Source organism: Numida meleagris, chromosome 4 (genome assembly GCF_002078875.1).
Source record: "Numida meleagris isolate 19003 breed g44 Domestic line chromosome 4, NumMel1.0, whole genome shotgun sequence".
NCBI classification, from domain to species: Eukaryota; Metazoa; Chordata; class Aves; order Galliformes; family Numididae; genus Numida; species Numida meleagris.
In genome coordinates this window covers 20838333-20862362 of record NC_034412.1, presented here as the reverse complement: position 1 = coordinate 20862362, position 24030 = coordinate 20838333, and the positions used below count along the sequence as shown (strand labels likewise).

At 44.3% G+C, this 24030-nt stretch overlaps 1 protein-coding gene across 8 annotated transcripts in view; it reads right to left on the bottom strand.

The window, feature by feature from the left end:
* Nucleotides 1-15535, bottom strand: part of FARP2 (FERM, ARH/RhoGEF and pleckstrin domain protein 2) — a 63116-nt gene extending 47581 nt beyond the window's left edge. For 6 of the 8 annotated variants that reach the window (XR_002438714.1, XM_021396877.1, XM_021396878.1 and 3 more), the window contains exons 1-2: nt 15474-15535; nt 11777-12011 (exon numbers count right to left, since the gene is read on the bottom strand). Coding sequence is in view for 7 of the 8 variants with exons in the window: in XM_021396877.1 (XP_021252552.1) it covers nt 11777-11980 (204 nt within the window). In the remaining variant the exon portion in view is untranslated. Of the gene's footprint in view, nt 1-11776; nt 12012-14383; nt 14530-15266; nt 15357-15473 lie in introns of those variants that run through there. The other 2 variants (XM_021396875.1, XM_021396876.1) reach the window with 2 other exon arrangements.

Genomic DNA, 24030 nt, shown 5'->3' with positions numbered 1-24030 from the left:
ACACAAAGAGTCCACAAAACTGCCATCAGTGGAGATTCTCAGGAGTTGGCTGGACAAAGCCACGGCTGCCCTGACCTAGTGGTGGCAACAGTCCACAGGAGATCAAGAGACCACTGGAGGTCTGTGCCAATCACCGCTTCTTTGATTCTCTCAGCCTGTTTGGAAAGGGAACTGTGGCTGAAATATTTTTACCCAGTTTCTATAAGCAATCTGCTTTGAGTTTACCAAAAAAGCTTCCTTCCTTTGGGAGACTTAACCGTGCCTTGTTAGCGCTGCACTTGAGTCTTGACGCAGGACTGCATTGCCGTTTACAGCTCCTGGCCTCATGGGCTGCAGCCAGGTCAGCTTCAGTTCATCCAGATAGCCTAAACACTGGCCCCGAGGGCTTGGGGCAGCTGTAAACCAACAACAGAATGAACTAAGCACATACTTGTCCTGCCTCATCATCACCTGTAATTGAGATCTCATCCTGGAATTTAAAAAACAAACAGATGAAATACTAGCATAAGTATTCTGTCATTTCAGAAAACACAAAACCACATTTCTGACAGCCTTCTGCTCCTCATGCACAATGCTCACTATATCCAGGTGATAAAGGGAGACTCCTCTATCCTTTCATTCCCCAAATTCTACTATTCAGAATCACTCTGAATATCGTAAAGGGAAGAGAAACATGAGGGGAATGAAAAATTAATGAGATTTGGTAATAGAATAATAGAGTAAGAGGAAGCTGTTACAACTGATTAAGTTATAAAGGTGCCATCCAAATATTAAGTGTAAAATTATTTTACTATGTTTTTTTATAGTTATTGCCTAATTATTTTTACTAACTATAAATGTAGGTGTCACTTACAGCAACAGGTTAAAAAACTCAGTCTAAAATGAATTTAATTCTATAGTATATTTCCTTGAAAGTATAAAGCAACCTTCATGATCCATTTTAAAAGATTTTTTTTAAACAGAAGTCAGTTACAAAGCTCGAGACTGAACACAACCTTTTATTCTATCCCAAATCCAGTGGGAAAACTCTTCTTATCCCTATTTAGTTCCTCAAATTGCTTGTTACATTTACCTGTTTCAAGTTCTTACGCTGTGATACAACCAAGCATCCTTTCTGAAATGCTTCTTGCAATTTCAAAGTTTACAAAAATGAAAGTTTAGTTCCACAGCAGATAGCTCCATATCACTGTTTAATCTGCATGAAAGCAGCAGAAAGCAAAATCTTCCAAGGAATTACTTAATTACTGTCGCTTTGACGTCAGGGCAAGAAGCTGCATGAATGCCTCTCAGAAAGGGCCCGTTTTCAATATAAGCTCAAAACACAGCATACTTTCCATTCCAAAGTTCTCAATTACTCTTTATACGCTGCCAAGATGACAACTAATGGTATTACTGAACTACTAAATTATTCCACATGCAAAAAAAATAAAACCCCAAACACTGTAAAAAAATTAAAACAGGCAGCTAACAAAAGCTTCCCCCGGCGACCCAGCTCTAATTGTAACTACAGACTTTTACGAAGTCATCATCAGGAAGCAGTTCAGTATAATAGATTTTCTGAAATAAACTTGTATATTCAGCTCAAAACCCCTTAGAACCATGCAAGCGTGGTATTCCAACAGCGATAATGCAGATGGTGACAGCACTAACCCAACACCACGCAGTAGCAATCCATGCCTGTACTTAAGGTGAATAATGCATTCGGGCTGCAGGCACTTCAGCTAAAGCTTTGCAGTCTTCATAAAGGTTTTCTAATGAGATGGCCACTTTTTTCCCCTTCCCCCCTCAGAGCTATCAGATTCTGGAATTTAAATTGAAATTGTTAATGTATGCCTAATGAACAAATCATCTTCCTTGTGGAAACAGGGAGACGAGGCAGGTGAGCTGAGCAGAGAAATAGCGTTCTCAGGAATTGCCCCACAAAGAAGAGCTGCCCAGGCCTCAGCTGCCCACACGTGTGAAGGAACAGCCAGCCCAGACAGCCTGACGTGCCCGTGCGTTTTCTGCTGTTGAGAAACTGAGGGACAACTCAATTCAGATTTCAGAGTGCCAAGGAAAGAAAACAGGAAAATTCACCATCAGCGCCTGGCAAACATGACGTTTGGAATGGTTTTACACATATCAAAATCCACTGCTGTATATGTTCAGTTTCTCCTCTGTCTCCTACCAGGATATGGGGATACCATCAAAACTGACATGAAGGTCACGGTGATCTCGCTTTCATGTTAGGGCTGCATACTAGTTTGCAAGGGAAGATCCTCCCTTCGCTGTACCATTCCAGCTTGGCAAGACAGAACAACAAACGAGGCATACACAGCTTATGATTTTCTGTGGACTGCAGTTCAGTATTATCAAAACCAATTCCTCCTCAGTACCTCCCAAATCTGTTCTCTAGAACATCTTAACCTTCTACTTCATGTATTTTAACTTAAAAACAATTCCCCCCCGCCAAAAAAACCGACACTATTTTTATAAAAAAATATTCCTCTCATTTTCCAGAACAGACAAACTGCCCTCGCACAAGCGTTCCAAAACCAAAATACAATTTGGCAGCAGTTCGGTTGGAAAAGTTTCAGTTCAAATGCCAAGAGTTCGGAAAAACGGAGTTATAAAACAGAGGTATAGAATGGAAACTTTTGTGCAAGCCAGAGCTGCAGGAGCCACTGGCTTCCAGCTTCAGCAAATACCAGCTGACCTGGGAGTTTGCGCCGCAGAAATCTGCAACCGTTTGGAGACCGAACCCTCCAGTAAACAGCATATACATGGAAGGAAGAAGTTTGTGTTTTACATCACCGCTGACAAACGGCCAGGGCAGAGCGCATCGCCAGCAGCCAAGGAGCCCAGAGCGTGAAAAGTTAGAGGAACTGATTTCAAAAAAAGACTCCTTCATTTAAATGGAGTGGGTTTTTTTTTTTTTTTTTTGGTTCCCCCCGTTTTGGTGTACTTTAGTGGTCTTCCTAATGAAAAAAGTGATTTCTCCTTTTTGGCAAATTGAAAAATGATCATCAGCAATTACATACAGTAGTTACACTGAGCTTGTTATTTCCTTTGTTAACCAAAAATATACAAACAATTCAGTGATTGTAGAGTTCTGTTTATCTATGTTCCTTCCAAAATCTGTTAGATCTCTGTCCAAATGTAGCTTGATATATCAAAAACACTTCAGAAACTCCCTATTACTAATTCTCATGAACGTTATGTATAAACAAAACCTGTATTTATGAATACAGACTGTGCGTTTAAACCACATTTATTATAAAGAAGGAAATAATACGAGATGGCCAGGAATACCATTCATTAAGCAGCAACTTTCATGGCTAAGATGTGGGGATCTTAGAGCTCCATATCTAGTTTTCAATCCAGGGGTTGGAAACGTAAAGATAAAAAGTACTAAAAAAGAAGATGGTCAAGTTTCCTCAATTTTGATTGGAACAAATAACTCATATGGAAATGGTCCCTGCCTCCATACATAGACATGGAGACCTACTAAAGGGAGATCCATCATTTCTCTAAATTCATGTGCTCAGCCAGACGTGGCTTAAACGCTATTTAATTTTCTGAACATTCCTTCTGCCACTTCATGCCACAGCTGTTTCTACCTGTTACTTACTGAAAGCAATCCTGATTTGTTCCAGAATTAGGTCAACAGTCCCAGGAATGAACAGAACGGAGAAGCAAGATTTATAAAGCTACTTCCAGTCGTTACTGGTATCAACGTATTCAAGGTAACCAAAATAATTATGATGAGTTTCCTGCCAATAAGACTAATCTTATCAGTCCATTTCCAAAAGCACAAGCGTCCACAACTACATAGCAAACAGTATTTGGAAAGTTTCTGTCTGTGCTCTCAGCTGTCCTGCTCTCAAGCCCACATCTGGGCACTATGTCTTGAAGCAGGGCTGACTGCACAGGAGCACTGCTGCTGTGCACCCACCCCACGGCTGAAATAGCTGCTTATTCCAGCATCCGGACATTTAACTACCACGGGCACAAGTTAAACACACAGTTTGCTCTCCATCTTTCTTCTTTAGCATCCCGCAGATTGTTTTAAGCACTGTTTATCGCTGACCTGCAACTATGGCAAACTTAAATTAGCACATCCTATACAAGGTATGAAATTATACACATGGAAACAGAACAGTGAGGCACAGCTCCCGTCGCCACGCGGGCTCCATCTGTGCCGAGGCAGCAAGGCCCAGCCCACGTGGTCCTGCTTCCAAGCTCAGGCTCTGTGTGATTTTAGGAGAAAGCTTTCAGCAGGAAGGACTCCTACCTCCCACCTCACACTGATGGCAGATGTCCTCCACACTTCACCTGCACATGCCCAGACTTCTAAGCAAAACCAAGCCACAACCACCTCAGCCTACACGTTGCTTTCCACTAAGACAACTCAAAGTCACCTCCGTTAGAGTAACAGAAGAACCTGCATTAGCTCCATTCTGGAGCAGTTTGAGAACTCCTCAAACTGCTCCAGAAAAAGCAGCAGAACTGTGGAGATACACTGCCACTCCAAAAAGGATTCTGTAACCTCTTTGCTAATTCACCTAATAAAGGTGTTCATTTCCACCTTTAGTCCAGCTTTTTTTTTTTTTTTAAAGGAATTTTTGTCACAGTATTTCTACAGAGCATTTAAATCCAGTTTACTCCATGCAACACAGGAATTGCAAAAACAAATACAAATTTCTGAACCATTTTAAGTTACATTATTATGGAGCATATTTGGCATAATTTTCAAAAAAACCATAAAATTAACATTTTCCACAAGGTTATTTTTTCCTATAATTTCTGATTTTATTTATTTAACAGAATCTGCAGCCAAGTTACTCTATAAATGTAAGCCTCTGGCTCGTTAATTAAGGTTAGCTTTAAAGTTTGTGATCACTTAAATGTTCACGAAGCACTAAAGCAGCTCACTGCCAAATGAACTGGCTCTACCCAACAAACGTGCTTTTCCAGAGTGGCTAGATCTGCAGGATGCCTGGAAGTAGGAAAACAGTAATTTGTTAACATGGGAAAAGATCCCCAAGAGGGAGGGAATTCTGTGACCAAAACTGGGAAATGTATATTCCAGCAAGTAGCATGCGGAGACGGAAAGTGGTCCCAAGCTCCAAGAGAGCTCTAGTGCTGAAATACACAAACTGCATGCAGAAGATCCACCTAAAATGACTGGGACGTGAGCAGAAATTCTCTGTTATTTTCCATACTGGGACAGAAGAGAGCCCACGCACACGCAGCCCTGGTTACTTTGGTGCACACACTGCTCTAGACCTGGGGGAAAAGTCTGAAGTCAAGTGATGAGAATTAAAAGCCTGCACACATCGCTGGGAAGAGCTTAGCAGGACAGGGCTGCTCTAGGCCCGGTTCCTCAGAGGGCACCGATGTGCCAACCACCAGCACTCACATGTACTGCAAGCCCAACTTCTAGAATACAATTCTCTAGGTCCACGAGGACAGCAGCCCACAGGCGTAACCAAGGATAAGATGATCCCCCCACTGCTCCCCATCATGCTTTGAAATTTAGGCACTCGTACAACAAGTTAGCACATCCCAGCTATATCCCAACTGTTTTCCCCTGTTGGCATGCTCCATTAGATATGTGCACCGAGTCAAGGTTTAAACAACTTGGTGGCTAAAACCAAGAAGAGATATGACTGCCTAGTTATAAAAATGGGCTGCTGTCAAAAGGAACAAGATGCCCTCACCAGTCACCCCCAAAAACAAGCATGTGCCACTTCAAGAAATTAGTGCTCGTAACAGAACATCTCAGTACCCGTTTGGTTCATGGAGGCTGTAGAACAGTATAATCCAGGCTAAGAAACTAGATGATGAGAGATTAACGATCGCTATTTTTCCTCTCAATGCTGCTAATGACAAGGTTGTACTCATTTGTGCAAATCACTACATCTCCTTCAACATGCCACTCCATGGCATGTAAACTAAATGTACTCTAGGAACTTGCATGGCATCATCTCATACTTATTTATACATACACACACACGTAAGTTAAAGATATAGCGTGTTATTTTAAATACAGACAATGCTTTGCCTCCCTTTGCTCACAGATTACAAACCACAAGCCTTTGTCCAGCAATTACACATATGTGTCAAAACTACCAGCCAAGCTGGCATCAACAAGACTGGATCCGGGCTTTCACCAGGAAGCACACAGGTGCTGCACATCCCATTTGGTATTTCGGTGCACTTATCCAAAGCCCAGAGCCAACAGCTCAGAGCAGTTCATAAATACAGCAGTTTGCAATAGAATACACAGGCAAAGTTTTCTTTGCTTTCTTTACTTTCCCATAATACTCCCCTTGTGTCTCAAATGAAGATCAACCTCAGGAAAGATTATATACTTGTTTTAGGTATAAACTTCCACATAAAGTGCCAAATAAAGGCTGGCATATAGCTGTGAGAAGCCTACCCGAGGGAAATATTTCAAAACATTAAGGAAATAAGACAGTCATAAAAGATTCCCTACACAAACCAGGTCTTTTATTTCACAGGAAAGACCAGAAGTATCTTTTTATAAGCTTTTGTACCTAATTCAACCTTTCTCTATCTAATGTAAGCTAATTCCTATTAGCTGTCCTAACATCATTCCCTGCTGTACTTTGGACGCAGCTTTGACACGGCAGCACGAGGTTAATAAATACCAATAGGCCAGGTGAGCTAAGGCTGGAGCTCTGCTAGTTTTCCCACTTCCAGCAGCAGACTTCCCTATGTCTTCGGCTTCGAGCTGGCTCCCCCAGTCTGCCAGGGAAGCAGACTAAGAGGCCCAACACTGCGTTTCAGATACGCAGGACAGCTCTAATGAGGAGTTTCTACAAAGTAGGCTTTTTGGTCTTATTATTTGTTAAGCTAATAGATACTTTACCACTCCTATTTCGTGTTAAGGCTCCAGCAAATGCTGAGCATAAGCATTCTGCCAGCGGAGGCAGAAGAAAAGCAGCCCAGGGAGCAGGGAGGTCAAATACATAAGCCCAGATCTCAGGGCTGGGAAAATGCACCTGCACACAAGCATCTCTCAGCTGCCGAGTACCTCTCTGAACCCCTCCTGGAACCTTCACCTCTCACAGCTTGCCGGAGAAGTGAGCAGGCATTAATAGCTCAAATTCTTCATCCCACATTCCTCCATCTCAAGTCTGGGAAGAAACAGCTTCTGATATTAAGTGATGTTTTCAACCTTGCTTCCACAATAATGATAGCACTCCAAAATCAAAATCACACGCACAAAAAAGAATATTTGCTCGCAAATCCCAATTGCGGTACTATGAGCACCTCAGAAAAACAACATAAATTCCACTACAGGTAAAAAGAGATCACGGAAGAGCAATACAACCTCAGGTAAAGTCTGACTCGCATCTCCTCCCTGTATGTTTTGGATCTGCAGTTTCCAACTGCACAAGGCTGTTTACATCTCGCAGACACGGACAGCACCTCACATCAAAGCTTTTCAAACAGAGCAAGACTTCAGGAGTGTCTCTAAACTTGTAACACAAACCCTCAACATCCAATATCACAGCTTAAAAAACCAAAAAACTCTTGCGCTAGGTGTCACCATCCCAACACAGCTTTTGAAATGTTCATTTTATATTATCGCCTTCTGACACAAGCAGGCACATTTAAGTCCTTGCCAACAATGTGCTCAGTTACAAGGAGAAACAGATGGCACAAAGGCATGCTTTTGCAACCCTGTTTATTTAAATCAATGTTCCCAAGGTTGTGCTATCGGCAGACACCTTGCTCAATGCCAAGTCTCTTTTTCAGGAGGTACCGACTGAAAGTTTCTCTGAGTGCCTCTAAGCACACTGTATTTCTGTGGCTATCACTGCGTTTTCCTTACAAGTTTCCAATTCTTAAACAAAACACGTGAAATTGGATTGCATATTAGTTACTTCAGAGGATATTTGAAAGGAATTCAACAAAGGAATTGAACCATTGCACATATGTGAGAGTATTAAGCCATGCACTGGTTCACCTTACTCGATCTCTTCCAGACAGAACAATTCCAAGCAGGAAGCCCTCAGCACACTCCCAATACGTTAAAGGAAGCTTAAGAAGAGGTCAGCTTCACACCCGCTCTGTGTTAAGCCGAGCAATACAGCTCTCCTACATTTACTATTACATGTATATTACATTTGTATTTCAAGGACTGTGATAACACTTGATCAGCATTTCACTGAAAGGATTCTGGGTTTTAAGCTGCACAGGAATACTCAGATTATTTTTCCCTTCCTGAAATAGCTTTTTTCCCCCATATAATGGGACATCTAACATTGAAAGAACTGCAAGTAATAAATTATTCCTATAATACAAAGTTCATATCTTCCCTTAGAAGAAGCCTGTCTATGAAAGCCATGGCTTTACCTTTCCCCACCCAATACCACATTCCTACATAGCATCAGTAGAGTCAGGTCCCCGAACACAAAATAACAGCTTTATAAAGCACACGGCAGAACCAAACAGCACGAAAGCTGCAAAGCTTCAATTACTTTATTTTAAACCCTACAATAACTCCAAATGTTAAATGGTGAATTACTAACTTTTGCTGCTGAGGTCAGACAAAAATAAGCCCTAAGGCTGCTGATTTGCCATATTTAGGATGGCCAAAGCGGAGCAATGACAAACATCTGGTATGATTCTTTCTGGAATTTTGACTATTTCTTCCCGGTCAGAGAAGCAAAGCACGGAGCTTACTAACACAGCATCTTGATTCTTTCGGTACAGCACTTAATAGGATTCAGGAGCAGCCTGCCCTCCCGCCTCCCACATATTTAAGCTGTTAATACTTCTGCAGCAGCGGGGAAAAGCCTTCATGGAATGAAGAGCTGAGTCCACAGAGCACAAAGGAGCAGACACAGGGAAGCCTCCTATGCCACCTCTGAGGTGCCACATCCTGCACGGGGACACAAGGGGGCAGGTAGGGGTACGTGCCAAAGGGAACACAGCCACAGGGCAAGGAAAGCTGCTGCTGTAGCACAACATTACGTGTTCCTCACTGCCAAATTCTGAAGTATGAAAGGAGATGCACAGCAGAAAAAAAAATACTAAGTCCTACTCAAAAACAATTTGGTAAACTTCAAGTATAACAACCTCACCCACTTGCTCAGAACACTCACTTGTAGCACTGAGCACAACTCCCATAAGGAAGCACACATTTCCCACGTAAGAAGCAAATATGTAATTCCACATTATAGAAGCAACTCTATTCAACACCATGCAAGCCAGTGCAGAGAAGAAACCGGGCCAGAGCGAGCAGACAGCAAAAGTCCCCATATAAATGTATTACCTCAGAGGAAACGGGTGAAAGAAATGGAAATTCTGACCCCCGTAACCTACACCTGCAGGTTCACTTACCTGGATTTTAAGACAGCAACAGACCTGTCTGCCATCAATACCTCCCAGCAATGCCATGGAAGCAAACCCACTGCTCCCTCTAACACAGACGTACGTGCTCTGCTCAGACAGTCCGAACAGATATGGATGTAATACATTCCACATGCAGCTCTACTGTAAATGAACGCAAAAGCATGCAGCAGCTATAAGAACACAGCTTCCTCCATCTGCAAATTCCTGCAGAGCTGCAGCTTACATTACTGCGTTTCAGGACCCTCACCAGGTAAGAGGACATTTGGCAATCGATCACCCAGTCCACACTGCTTCACTTACACGAGCCTGTCCGATTTTTGTGCTGATCAAAGGCCTCCAAATTTCATCTCTTAAAAAAAAAAAAAAAAAGGGAAATCTGGCAGAGCTTCTATTGCAAAACTCCACTTACTTTGAAGTAAATTGAGTTTTCCAGCTATTTATCTCATAGTATGCAAAAGCACCCATTTGGGCAGATCTGGCTTAGAGGGAAGGGGACAGGTGTCCTTTGGTATAGCACAAGGAAGATTTGAGAGAAATAAGCTGAATGTAAACAGGAGAAAGATTATAAAAATGAAGTGGTTTGGAAAGGAAAAGAGAAAGCATAATCACACAAATTTCAGTTTTTTAAACTATAGAAAGCATTTAAGCATTCCTCCAAGTCCTAGCATTCAGGACATATTCCTCAGAGATAAGTTCTGCCTCAGTGTGCTTTAAAGAGCTCCCTTGAATAGATTAAAGTAATTCACAATTAAAAACTTACAATGCAGTACAGAGACACTGGATCTTAGACAGAAGACAGTGGATTTTAGCTGTATTGAACATTTGACTCACTGTTCTAGATAATACCATAACACAAAGGAAAGATTTCCTTTTCTATTTTACACCCCTGTCCCATCAGTCATGCCATTTTGTCAGTCTTTTTGCTTTTTGGTGAATTAAAAAAAAATGTGATTGATGGGGAAGAGCTAGCAAAGGAGGGTATCCACCAGCATCTGCCACAACACGGGCAAGTATTTTCAATGGGCTTTGGAAAAAGGAGAGAATAACGAGTCGGTAAGGATTAGAACATTATGGCAGCAATTGACCCTCTTCAGTTAAAGCTGCCAATGTGGATCATCATAGGTTGCCTCCTAAGAGATACAAAATATTAAGCTCCTACTTCAGCTTCCTCACAGCTCTGCAGAGAAAAAGCCCCTCTGCAGAAGATGACTATTGCACCAGTGAGCATCTTAAAAAGACAAAGTTCTTAGCTATGGTTCTTAAAGACAGAAAGGGAAGTGCCTTTTGCCATGAGATGCATCTCCCTTTGATGGCAGAACCAAAAGAACCTATGATAAAGGTCTTTACAGTTTAGTCTTCAGTTCTGCTTCTCTTTAAGGATTTAGCCTCCTTCCTTAACCTCAGAGCTTTAAAGAAAATAGATAATGAAAACCAAGAATGGTTCTCTCCAGTAAACTTCTGTATGCAAGTAAGGTCCGTGTTTATCCAGTAAGATGGCACAGCTTCCCTGGGAGCACCATGTCGTTCTCAGATTAACTACCCACACCTCCTGAGCTCTCACCTGAGATATTTTGCCTCCCTGGGAGGCTCAAACAAGCTGCAAAGCACATTCCACCTTTACACATTTTGCCCCCCACAATGGAGCTCTTAGCTCCCACCTAACCCAAGGAACACAAGCCATGTGAAGCAGGCACTGAAGGCAATGCAACCTCTCATCCCCAAACCCAGCTCCATCTCTGGGCGAGTGTCGCTGCAGTCAGAGCCTCACCCCCTCTACCACAGCTGCTTCACCATGAATTTCTCCCACTGCTGCTACAAAAAGCTATCCATCCAAGCCTACATCACTTAGTTAGCAAACACGACCAGCTTCTTGTAACCAAGAACGAAACAAGAATTTTAAGAACTATTTTTTTTATTATTAGGGTACTGTAATATACTGATTTTCAGGAAGCATGACAACAAGCAAAAACTTTCTCACATGAACAAGTCTACTGGAGGAGGATACAAATTATTAAAATTACTAATGAAAAGTAGTAATTAAAAAACCCTTTCTGCTCTCCCAGCTGCCAAAGCAATGGCGATGCATGTGGCTCAGGAAGCAAGAAGTTTGGCACAAGACATTTGGTGCTCCCCCAAAGCAAATAACAGTTAAAATTTCTTGTTACAGTATGTGCTTCTATTTAAATAAATGTCTGGTAAAACCACAAACATCTGTTAGACTACAAGACTTTAAGAAGCAAGAGGTCCTACTCATTTAGCTACTTGTAAGCAGGTAAAAATCCCTGCAGGAATCTTTTCTCAGATACCGCCTCAAAACGTCCCGGCTCTGTTTTGCAGCACATCCCGTCAGCTTTACATTATCCAAAGCTAAGTGCACTTGAAATCAGGTTTAAACCTCTCTTACCTCAATGTCAAGTACTTCCACCGTGTTGTCCAACATCTTTATTTTGATCTGTAGATCCCTCTCATGCGTTTTGGCAGGCGATAATGCCATTGCAGCAGAGAGGTTCTGTCCCGGCTCCAAAGTGCTCACTCCAGTGCTCTTCTGGACACCCAAACGAGAGCCAGGAGTCTGCAAGACCCTGTACGTTCCTTCTATCTCTCCCATTTTTCAACACCGACCGGAGTCCAAATGAAACCTAGAATAGAGAATTACAGCATCCCATGTGAAAACACCATCAATACAAAGTCCTTATTTAACGCTCTTCATCCCATCATCAAAACCAAGAATAAATGTGATGAAACACTAGTCAACAATACAGCTGCTGAGAAGAAAAGTAAGCAGCAAGAAGGATAACTATTCCAAAAGACAACCAGAAAATAGGATACTCAAACTTTCGCCCTCCCCACTCCTTAAGTGCTGACATTTTAATTTCCGCCCAATTAATTTTTCTGCTGATTTTGCTCCCTAAACCAGGTCACCACAAACAGTGTGAACACTGCTGACGGCACGAGAAAAGCCATCAGGAACAGCCAAGGGGAGCGCAAGACTCCTCCTTCAGTGGTACCTAACCAGCCGACTGGCTTTGCTACAAAGCCAGGATGCACCCCGAGATAACAGGAACAATTAACTTTCTCCATCCCTTAATGTGATGACTCATGCAAAACCATAACTATTTCAACCAATGCTGCAGCTCAGAGCTGTCATAACGCAGATTCCCACGGCAGATAACTGGATCTCACTAGCAAACCTGCGCTGTACCCAGATTCAATCAGTGGGCAAAAATCTCAGTTACAGAGATCTACTGCAGCTCAAGCAGGCCAACCTCTACAGAGTGCCCTTGCTTTCATGGTGTGGCAGTTGTTGCAAGCAGAACAGATGTTTAATGTGATGCAGAGGGAAAAAAAAAAAAAACCTCAGAGCTGTTGTTTGTGTTCCCAACGCCGTTTAGCAGGGCCAAACATTTGGTGCCATGTGCTATACGAGGACAGGAACACGGAAGAGGGGATCAAGCTGCTCGGCAGCTTCCAGGCCTGCATCCTGCTCCTGGGGAGCAGCACACAGCTTCCCACCTGCTCCAAGGGAACGGCAGCTCCAAAGGGCAGCCTCTGCAGCTACAGTTAGTAGGCTGTCAGTTCCGGGGCTTCTACAGCCCACCTGGACAAAATTACCATGGAAGAGGAGACATGCCTGAGCAGCATGTCTATCCCTACTAAGAGGCTGGGCTGTCTCTGTCCTTCAGAGACCACCCCAGCAGCACAGCTGGAAACCACCATGGGGAGGCAGCTCCAGCCCTCCTGCTGATGACATAGACAACAAGAAAGCATGAGAAGGATGATCTCAACCTGAAAAGTATGCACGTACTGCCCATTGGCTGACCTATCAGCTCCAGTTATGATAAATTTGCAGGAAGTTTCTTTCTCGGATCGTTTTGCGTATTTTATTTCACCATACTCTCCTGATTGTGAAGCCACTTAGCCACTGCAAGGCGTAAAACCTTTAGATCACGAGATTGGAAACAACCACCACCACAGCAAAAATCTGCAGAGACTCTTGCACAGGTAACATCTCTAACTGCCAACTTCAAGGGAAACCAGAGCAGGCTGCCACAATGCCACTTTGATACAGCAACCCCTAGAACTTGAAAGCGCAGAAAGACTTTGCTACTGTTCTTTAGAAGCTTACAAGCAACTGAAGTTACTCAGAATTAATTATAAATATCACCGTTAGGTTATTCAGTAGAGAACAACTCCATAAACACATTCACCCTGCTCTAAATCAACAGCCACTATAAGGGACAGGCACTGCTGGGGGTGCCTAACGAGTAAAACCTTCCTGCAAACAGGGAAGGGAGCCTCCAGCAGCCTTCTCTTCAGCTGCAGCCAGATGGTACCCGAAGGTATGTAACACAGATGATCAAACTCCAAAATCAACCAGCAGATCCTGGGTGTTTTTACTAGCTTTGGTGATAAGGCAGAAGAGAGTAAAGCCATGACAAATGAGCTGCAGGTGACAAAGTCCTTCCTCACAGGTGTTAACAGGAAAAGTGAATGCCACTGGGCACTCTCTCACATCTTGCTGATGGCACATTCCCAAAAACATTTACCATTGAACCAGATCCCAACAAGCATCTATTCAGAAATCTGGTGTCTAACAAGAGTTCCTTCTTTGCACAGGCAGCAAGCTAACTACATATGACATTTCTTAACAGGAAATACTGGCTCATGAAGCATTTCAGTTAAAGGGACTATCTGAAGGAAAGAATAAAGCCTGAGACAAACTGTAAGCAGAGGAAAGAAAGAGAGACTGTATCTACAAAGAGTCCACCAGCAAGCGAGAGCACCTACCTCCCAGGCAAGCCAGAACCACATCTCATTTACCTCTTCATCAATGCAAACCTAAAATGTTAGGTTACCACAGAATAACATCTTCCTTACATTCACTCAGCCCATGCTTCTTTGCCTCAAGTGCTTACCCTGATCATTTTGTGTAAATAGGGACCAGACACCAAAACTAAGCAAGATGGTGCTTTTCAGCTAGCAATAGATCTGGAAAGGTAGTTTCACGTACCTCTCCAAGCACAGCATCTTCTGGTCAGTGACAGTCACTACAACGCTCCATTCTTAGCCTACATGCAGAAGAGCAGTACGATGCAAAGGAAGCTCCCAGCTCCCTAGCACGAGCAGGGTAAGGCAAGCTCCCACACATACAGGGCTGCAGGAGCCCTGGGAGGCTTGTTAAAGAGCAGCAAGGAAGCACCCAGAGGAGAGGAGCTCTCTTGAATAGCTCTGGAAACAAGCTTCAGCTCACCAGGTGCAAGCTTTCAGGTGTTACTGCTTTCACTATCAACCTGCTAACACTACTACAGGTCTCTTCTCAGCAGCACCACCACATCAGCACCACCTGATGCATCAGAAATCCAAGTACACTGAAAAGAGAAGACGACCACGAGTCCTCAGCTGCACCAGCATGGAAGGACTTCTGGTGTGTGTGTGTGTGCGTCGCCCTTCAGCCCACACTCTCGCTTCCATTACAAGCGCCATCTCTCCCCACTGCCACGAAGAGGGGCTCTCTGCTCTCCGTGTGGCCGTGCTGCTGTGGCTACAACACCGCGGAGACCACAAGCTCAGCTGGCACGGCAGCCGCTGCGGGATACGCTCGCTCAGCCCCACGTCCCACCCGAGCTGCACCCCGGGCAGGGGACGCAGAACACGCAGCGCACACACGCAAGCAGTAAGGCTTCTCGCCGCCGAGTACACCCAAAACTCGCATTCCTTCCACAAATCCTTCCCCCGCTGCCTAATCGGAGCTCCATTACGACAAAGCGCTCGAAGCGCGACGAGCCAGCCGCGGGAGGAGCCAGCCGCACTCACCGCAGCGTGCCCGCAGCGAGGCCGGCGAGCGGGAGGCGGCGGCACGCGGGCACGGCTAACCCCAAAACAAACTCACGCACCGGACGGAACTCGCGGCTCCCGAGAGGGCTCCGAGCGGTCCCCCGGCAGCGGCAGCCCGCACCCGACGCCGCGGCCCAGCGCCAGGCCGCTCGCCGCGCTCCGGCCCGCCCGCTCGCCGCCGGTACGCCCGCCCGGGGCTCCGTGGACCCTCGTGCTCCCGGCCCGCTCCGAGCGGCTCCCCCGGGGCACGCCGCGCCGCGGCTCACCTTCCGGGGCCGCCCGCCGTCCCGCCGCGCCGCAGCCGTCGCCGCGTCCGCGTCCCCGGCCCCGTCGAGCCCGCCCCGCCCCGCCCCGCCATTGGGCGGCCCGCCCGGGGCCGGGCCCTGGGCAGCCCGGCGGGGAGGGCCGCGGCCTCGCCTCGCCGGCCGGTCACAGCCAACAAAAAGACTCTGTTTCCCTCAAAAGCCTCCGTCTGCGAGCTGAAAGCCGCCGGTGAATCGAGGCCTCGAGCCAGGCGCGCCGCCTGGATTCCCCATGCCCACTCCGGGCTCTGGAATGCCGCCCGGCGCACCGCTCAGCGCCTGAGCCGGCTCTGCTGGATAGCAACAGCCATTAACAACAGCCATCAGCCCCAGCGGTGGGCTTCGTCCTCCTCTTCGAGCCCGCAGGAAATGCTTTACCCTTTGTCCGGGGCTCCTCACAGCTGTCCCTCGTACCTGCCCCCAGAAAGAACCACGGCGGCACAGTCACACGCACACAGCCGAAGGCAGCACCCACGTGCCGGAGCACTGACACCAGGCACGGCCGTAGCCCGGGGAGCTGAGGGCATCAGAACCTCCCTCCAAGGCAGTGAGCCCACCCCTCCGCCCAGAACAGGACACTGAATCTTTGCAGCCAGGAGTCGTTCTGCTCTAACAGACTCGCGACCCCTCCACTTTCCCACCACATTCAGAAGCAGATGCTGAGGCCGACTGCCAGCAAGGCAGCCGGGAGAGCATTGCTCTCCAAAAAGAGACACCTTCAACAAGTGTCCCCGCTCCCTGCCTCATCAGGGAGCCCCTGTTTTTCCTAGATGTGAAGTAAGAAAAATGAGAGAAACACGCCGGTTTCTCCAGAGAAGGAGAGGTGGCCAGTAACACACGATGTGCACAGAGCCGCCCTGTATCTGAGAACTTGGCTTTTTCACAACAATTTGAAAGACAAAACAGTGCTATATTAACAAAGCACACAAATCATGCAGAACAGCCCTTTCATCCTAGAGCAGCTTCGCCACTCTCACCCACAGCCAGAAGTAGCTCACAAATGTAATGAGTGAATCCTGATGAGCAGCATTCTCATCTCTTAAAAAAAGTCACAAGGTTTTAAAAAGTGCATCGTTGTCCATAAATCTGAAATGGAGCTGAAGGATCTCATTTATGGAAAAAGTATGGAGAGTTACAGAGGTACACATATTTCAGATAACTCCATCCATTAAAAAAAAAAATGTGATTCCAGTAAACCAAAGGCTTTTCTTAACTGAAATGGATGTTTCAATACCCTGGTTTGCCTGCTATTTGCATTGCACTTCCATGGGCAAAGGAGGCGGAGCAGCCAATTTTATTTGCAGCTTAAGCACTAAGACACGTTTGCATCCTTTAAAGTGCAGACACTTCAAAGTAATCTTCATTTCAATCCCTTGTTTTCTTTAAGGTCTAAGAAGAACACAAAGATTTCCTTGTGGAAAAAAAAGCCGCTCTTGCTAAAATGGAGAACAAATCTGATGTGATCGCTTTAAAAGCAACATCACAACAGTTAGAGAGGAAGCAGTAACTGCAAGTCTTCAGAAGCAGCAACACCCTGCTGTTTATGCTTCACATCTTGCTAACTTTTATTACTCACATAAAATACATGTAGTTTACTAAGCTGAAGCAGTGCAGTAATGAAAAAGCACTGGAGGTTCAGTGTGTTTAAGTGTCCACACACCCAGTACCTCTGTTGGTACATGCAGCTCATTCCCAGCCCTCCTATCCACCAGAGACAAACCCTTATTTTCTCATCCCAGCACAAAGAGCTCAGCAGGATACACAAGCATTCCTCTGGGACCAATTTACTTGCCATCACCGAAACCTTAAGAAGTTTCCTTGTCATACCTGCGTTCCCCATTCTTCAGGACAGATAATACAGCCACACTGATAATAAATGGCAGCTATTACTGTCCAGATGCTAAGACCTTTCTACAATAGTTCCTGTAAGAGAAGGCACTAGAGGTTTTCATGCTGCTACTCATGAGCTTTGGGCCAGGCTGTGAAGGGACCTGCCATTTTGGTTCCTTCACCAGAAGCAGAGGAAGGGATAAGAAGGAATGAGATTCCAGACATACGAGCTAGAAGAGAATGTCAGCTCTACACCTTGCACTCACTGAATCCCTTGGCAAGCAACAGCCCATGAATGGATGATGCGATTCCTAATCCCAGCTGAGCAGGGTACAAACAGAAAGTGCCCTAACAGACCAAGCCTCTGACCTACACGGTCTTTTACAAAAATGCTTGGCTGCTTGAACACACAAAACATGCTTGAGATGTGGTGGTGATGAATAGACTTGAGTCCTGAGAGAGGAAATGGATGCTATTACCATGAGTCAGCAATACATGCTTCCCAGCTGTCTGCATAGAAAATAGAAACACAAAGACTTGGGAGTTTTCTTAACCTCTATAACGAGAAACTTCCTGATCAACCAGGCAGTACATTTGAATCATTTACACAACGAGGAAGCTAGAAGAGGAATAATTTTGTTACGACAGTCAGCTGCTGCTACTGAAAGGATGCAATACAAAAAAAAAACAAGTAAAATTTTATCATTGTGAGATAAAAAGTGATCGTGCGTAACTTATTCATTCAACTGATGTTACAGATAGTCTGCCTCATTCTCCTCTTGGTCTGAGTGGACAGCTAGAATTACCCTCCTACTACAGTAAAATGTAATTTCTTTCTTTAATCACTCACTGGATAAGAGTAGAAGTAGCCAAGAGAGACAGCATCTGCAAAAGCTTCCTGTTTGAATCCTTCATCGTGGCAAAGAGGTACAACACAGATTGAAAAAACATTAATTTTTTTATCACATCTTTTTGAGTTACATACTACCAAGTTCTGTTTCTTACAAGTCTCCTATCACCTAATAAAAAGGCAAGCAATCCCCCCCAAAAATTAAGCTTTTTCTCCCCTTCTATCCACAGCAGAAGATAAGGTTGAGGTTGGAAACAATTAAGATAATTTAAGTGATGCGTATACAATGTATTCTATACTTCCCCACTTCAACTGGGCTGCACATCACTAGTTCACTTCTCTAGCACGCCATTCTGTGACTGTGACAACACGTGTAGGCATGTCAGTGCTGGAGAGGTGAAGACGGATAGGTACAGATTTCATTGCAGGTAGGCCAGCTGAAGCATCAGGATCCCTGGAGAGGGTGGAGTGTTCACAGAGCCTTGGATACCACACATCAGTGCCATTGTCCTACTTTGGTTAAAACCAGTGCAGGTCTTTTGCTTTGTGCTACAGTTCTCCCATCAGTTACTACCTGGAGATAACTCAACAGTTTGCTGCAAACATTGCTACTTGCCCAAGCAGAGCGTCAGCTAGGACCGAATGCAAGGCTGATAGTTTTTGCCATGGGACAACTGCCCTTCTTTCTCCTGATCTCCCAGGACCTGGTGTCACAGTACCAGCTGCAGAGCACCTGGGAGGGAAAAATTTTTCTTTCCAAAAATGCATTCAGAACTTACATTGTATGTCCTGAAGATTCGTGACTTCCCTGACCATATTCTTCTGAGACTAAACGCTTTCAGATGAAGAACTCACTAACGTACTCTACAGTTTGTGATGGACTGTGCCAGAACCAAATGCAAGACTAGCTCCCCCATCTGCCAGGCCCATCCTCTGGTATGCCTTCCACATCAACACTGACATCTCAGTAGAGACTGGGCTACATGGATGTGTGAATCATTCCTCAGCCTGTCTCAACAGCGATAAACAAATTCTCTGCCTTACAGCTCAGAGTTGCATCATACCACGTCCCCAGTAGGAAAACCAAGCCAGTTTCAGTTGTTAGTCAGGTGTTGCTCTTTACCCACAAGCCACTTGTACCCTAGATGGCAGGAAAACATATGAGAGAGAAGAGAGTGAAATCTATAATTTGATTCACACACTTGACTTTCATAAGCCAAGGACAAAAGCACCATGTCAAAGCCAACAGGAATAGCTGGATAACGGGAGTTTTGAGCTGCATTATGAAAACAAAGGATGAATGGCAAAAGCAAACCAATACCTACTGTTTTCTGGAATCACTCTCTTACACTAGATTCATTTACTGTTAATAACCACCTGGAGGGACTAGAGAAATACTGTTTTTTAACATTAATGAAGATTCTTTGGAAAGTGGCAGAGATTAACGTGAAACAATCATAATTAGCAGCATCTCGCTAAACCAACTACAGAAACTGATTTCCATGCCACAGAAATTTGGCAAGAGCGGGGATGTTCCGCTTCCAGTCTTAAATGCCTGTCTTTCCACCTCCACATCCCCAGTCATCATGCTAGAGCACTTATCACGATGGTAATCCTCTGGGCTTTTCAGCTCGCTCTGCTTTGGGGCATTCCTCAGGAGCCCTTCCACATAAACCATACCTATCAATTTACCTTTACAAAGCGTGAGGTCCAAGAGTCTCAGATTATGACCTTCAATACTGTCCAATTCATTGAAACAGGTATGAGCACTTATGAGGAAAAAAAACAAGTCTACTAACAGAAAAATTAGTGGATGCAATCCTTTTCTGTAATCACCCACTTTGACTTTCATAATTGTATTTTAAGTTAGCTCTCATGGTGAAAGTGGCAATTATGAGACAAATTAAGCACAACATACATTCATACCTGCACACGAGCACACACACACACACGCAGGTACTTGCTCTGCAACTCCTGTCGGGCTGACTGGTGTACTTGTCTAAGCATATTCCTCCTACCCAGAAGGTTGTCTACAGCCAGCAGCAATTATGAATCAACAGTATGAAACCCCAAAGCATACACAAGCTACAGGCTGCAGAGAAACATGGCTCCTCAGCCACACACACTGGAACAAAAGTCCAGGCAAAAACCTCAAACTGTGCCACCTATTTCCTGCATTTATTGATAAAGTAAAAGAGAAGACAAAGTCCAATGGCATATTGCCCCCACGTGGCGAACTCATCCTGCTGCAGAAGAGCATAAATATCCCTAGAATTCCCCTAAATTTGCTTCAAAATGTCGTAAGAATTTCAATTAATGTTAAATTCGTTGACTGTAGCAGCCTAAACGTTAAGCTGACAGATCAGTGAGACCATCTACTCTGCAAGAACATAATTTACTTCTCTTTTTCCACTTAAAACTTGCAAGGTGAGATTATCCAAGTATGTCTGAAGCAGTAAGGCCTTAATAAAAAAACAACTACTGAAACAGAGAAAGCCCTTCCTCCCTATCCCCACTGCAGTTCATCTAATTTTCTTATCCATCAAATCAGGCCAGTATCTGCAGTATTTGTTACCTCAGAGGAGCTGCTCAAGGTTCAATCCAGTCACAACTTGCACCAGGCTCCCAAGGTTGACATCAAAAAGCATTCGGGGGAAAACAAGACACCACCAACCAGAAACCATAACTCTCCCAAAATATGAAATTCTAACAGGAAAAAAGAAAGATCATGTCTCTTTTTCACATCTGTGTTAAATGCCAAAGACTTCAGTCAGCACAACTGCATGAAAGCACAGTCATACAGATGTCAGTTTCAAAACCAAAAAGTATCCTAGGTAGAGACAGGAAAAAGCCCCAGTCCTACCTGGTAGACAGGATACTTCAGAACAAAAAGAAAAGTCAAGGAACTACAACTATTAATCCTCCGGGAAGTCTGGCACTTATTTTACTGTGCCAAATAAACCTGGCTTGAGAGCCTTGGTGATGCTAAGTGTGTTACTGTAAGATACTTCCAAAAACAAACTGTTAAACATCTATCTAGACAGAAAACTGCTGGATTCCCCAGTCTGTGCCCAAAGCCAAACAAATTGCTCCAGCTATTTGGACCAGGGAACAGGGACCATAGCTTCTTACAGAAGCATTGGAAGGCTGAAACCAAATGTAGCTGCATCCAGCTGTTTGACACTGCCTGCTATCCTTGAAATTCTGCTTTTCTCTATTTCAAAGCAAATGGAGCAAGCGGTCTGAGTCTGCTGGACACAGAAGATTAAAAACGCTTTTCTTGCTTTGAATGTAAACTTTCCAAATAAGAGCCCAAGTCAGCAAGGTAACAGCTTCACCAAAATGCCACTGCAGATCCAAACCACACGTTCTGGGGGAAAAAAGCCCTGAGCTTTGAGAAAATAACTACTACGGGAAAAGTTTGACCTGGATTTTGGGCTCTGCGTTATGGAAACGTTTCTTAAAAGTAAAAATGAATCAAAAACTTCAAAACAACAGTGGAATTGCAAATTACAAAGAGCAGGAGTGGGCATGTTCACCAAAGCATTCTACTGTCAGGGCTTTTCCTTCTTTTAATAAATATCCTGTTGAAGGAGTACAGTATCTGTTTTAGTAAATGTTTTGCATTAGCTCTCAGGGTGTGTTTATTTACTCATTCTACAGACTAGGCTGAGTTATCTTCACATAACATTGGACCTCCTCTGTTTCCTACCTGGGAATTTTCCCAGGAATTTTTGGCTTCTGCTTCTAAAAAGGAGGCGATTCCTTCTCTTTGCCCCACCAGCCTCCATTTATTAATAAAAACAGGAGAACGGCCAGCTTAAGTAAGACAGCTCAACACAGTAAGCTGCTAATGGCTGGCACATCTTTAAATTCAGGTATCTCTGACCTTTTGCAACTACCTCCTTTCATGTGACTGACATGATTGAACAGAAATTTCTGCCTGGCAGCTTGGACCTCCCTCAGAACACAGCCACACTTGAAATCTGACATGCCACAACCACAGAAAATGCATGTAAAAGTGAGGACCCAAGGAGGGCAGAGAGCAGAGCACAATTACCTGCATCAGTCCTACAAAAACGTTTATACTGGGTTACAAAGCAAGCAATATTTACTTCCAGGCTTAGCAGCGTAAGTAGCTCTGCTCATTTCTTCCTACCAAGGAGCTGTCTTTCCCACAGCAATCAAAGCATTGCTCTTCTTGCCTCATGGTACTTGTTTCTCGCAACTGTGTGCAGGACCGCCTCTGCTCTAGCCAGAGGTGGTTTCTGAAAAGCATGTTGTTCTCTGTCTGAGATAGCTGGACACCTCCTGTGTTTTGCTAGATTTACAGGAACTCATTCCTGTGGGTGGAAATGAGCTTAATTTTGCATTTCAAGTATTGAAATGAAACCTGCAAACGTACAGCTACATCAGAAGATCTTGCCTTACTAAACACAGTAGAAACTCCCCGGTACACCTGAAACTTTGACACACCTGCCAGTGGCTAGGAGCCAGACCCACGTATCCTATCACCACTGGACCATTCTGTCAACAAAGCCGGCCATCGAACCAGTCCTTAGACAAACCTTTTCTTCCCCTTCATGCTCCCTCTGGACTTGACCCAGAATTACACCAAGCTCATCTCACAGCACACACGCTCACCTAGTTAGTGTGACAACAGGCTGATTTCTGCATCATTCCAATCTTCTCATCAAAAGCACACATAAGCAGGCAACAGCACCTCTGGTTTTGGGCAATGAAGAGATCCCTTACAGGGTGTGCTATTCCATATAAGAAGTTGAGAAAACAGCAAATAAAGATGATCACGTAGCTTTATAGAGTTCATTGTACTCAATTCCAGTACAATGTCTACCCAAATGGTGGTTTCAATTTCCCCGAGGCCTTTATGGAATTTGCTCTTGCACATTCCCCACTCTGTCATTAATTAACAGCCATGGTGGCTCTTGCTTTCATATAGCATGCAGCATTTCAGGATCTACCACTAAGTATCCATAGAAAGGACAAAAAGGTGATGTTTTTCTCTTTTTTCCCCTTATACAAAGGTCAAGAAGCAAGTGTTCGTAGATATTTTGTTCCCTTTATTTGACCACTAAATCAGGCTGGCAAAATCCCAACACAATTCCTGATTCAAGACACAGAAGTGAGATAAAACAGCAAGAACATCCAGATTATTCAATGAAATGGAGACACAAGGTACGCTTAGCCACTTCCATGCCAGACACTCTAAAAGCGAGATCCACGCGATACCTATCTGGTCAACCACATGAAAAACAAGTCTCTCTCACTCGAGATAGTTACCTGAAGACAGGAAACTTCTCTGTGCTCATACAGACTACTCAGATATATAAACAGAGGACTCAACTTCATCAAAGTTAAAATTCACAGATCTGAACTTTATTTCCTTCAGAGGTGCCTTGGGATGATATTTTACTATTATCCAGCTTTGGTGGAAGATAAATCAATGGAAAACTGCAGCCCTTTGCAACTTTTGATATTACTGCACAGTGTAATAAACCATGCAAGTGCATTTTTAAGAGATACTGAATACTGCCCTTTCTGGTAGAATTTGTTAATGAAATGCCAAACACTTTTTTCTAGTTTCACAAGACAGCTTTGTTTTCAGTCACTTATTTACCTTTCTCTGAGGTAATTAGAGGTATATGAAGAGAAGAGAGAGGTGACTAATATATCCACACATATCAACTAAATGAAAAGCCTGGGAGCAAACCTAGCAGCAAGTGGCGTAAATTACATCTCCAGCCCAGCCAGCCTAATATTCAGAATCACCTGTAACATGTACTCAAGTGGCTCTAAATTATGTCTTTCCTCATTACCTGC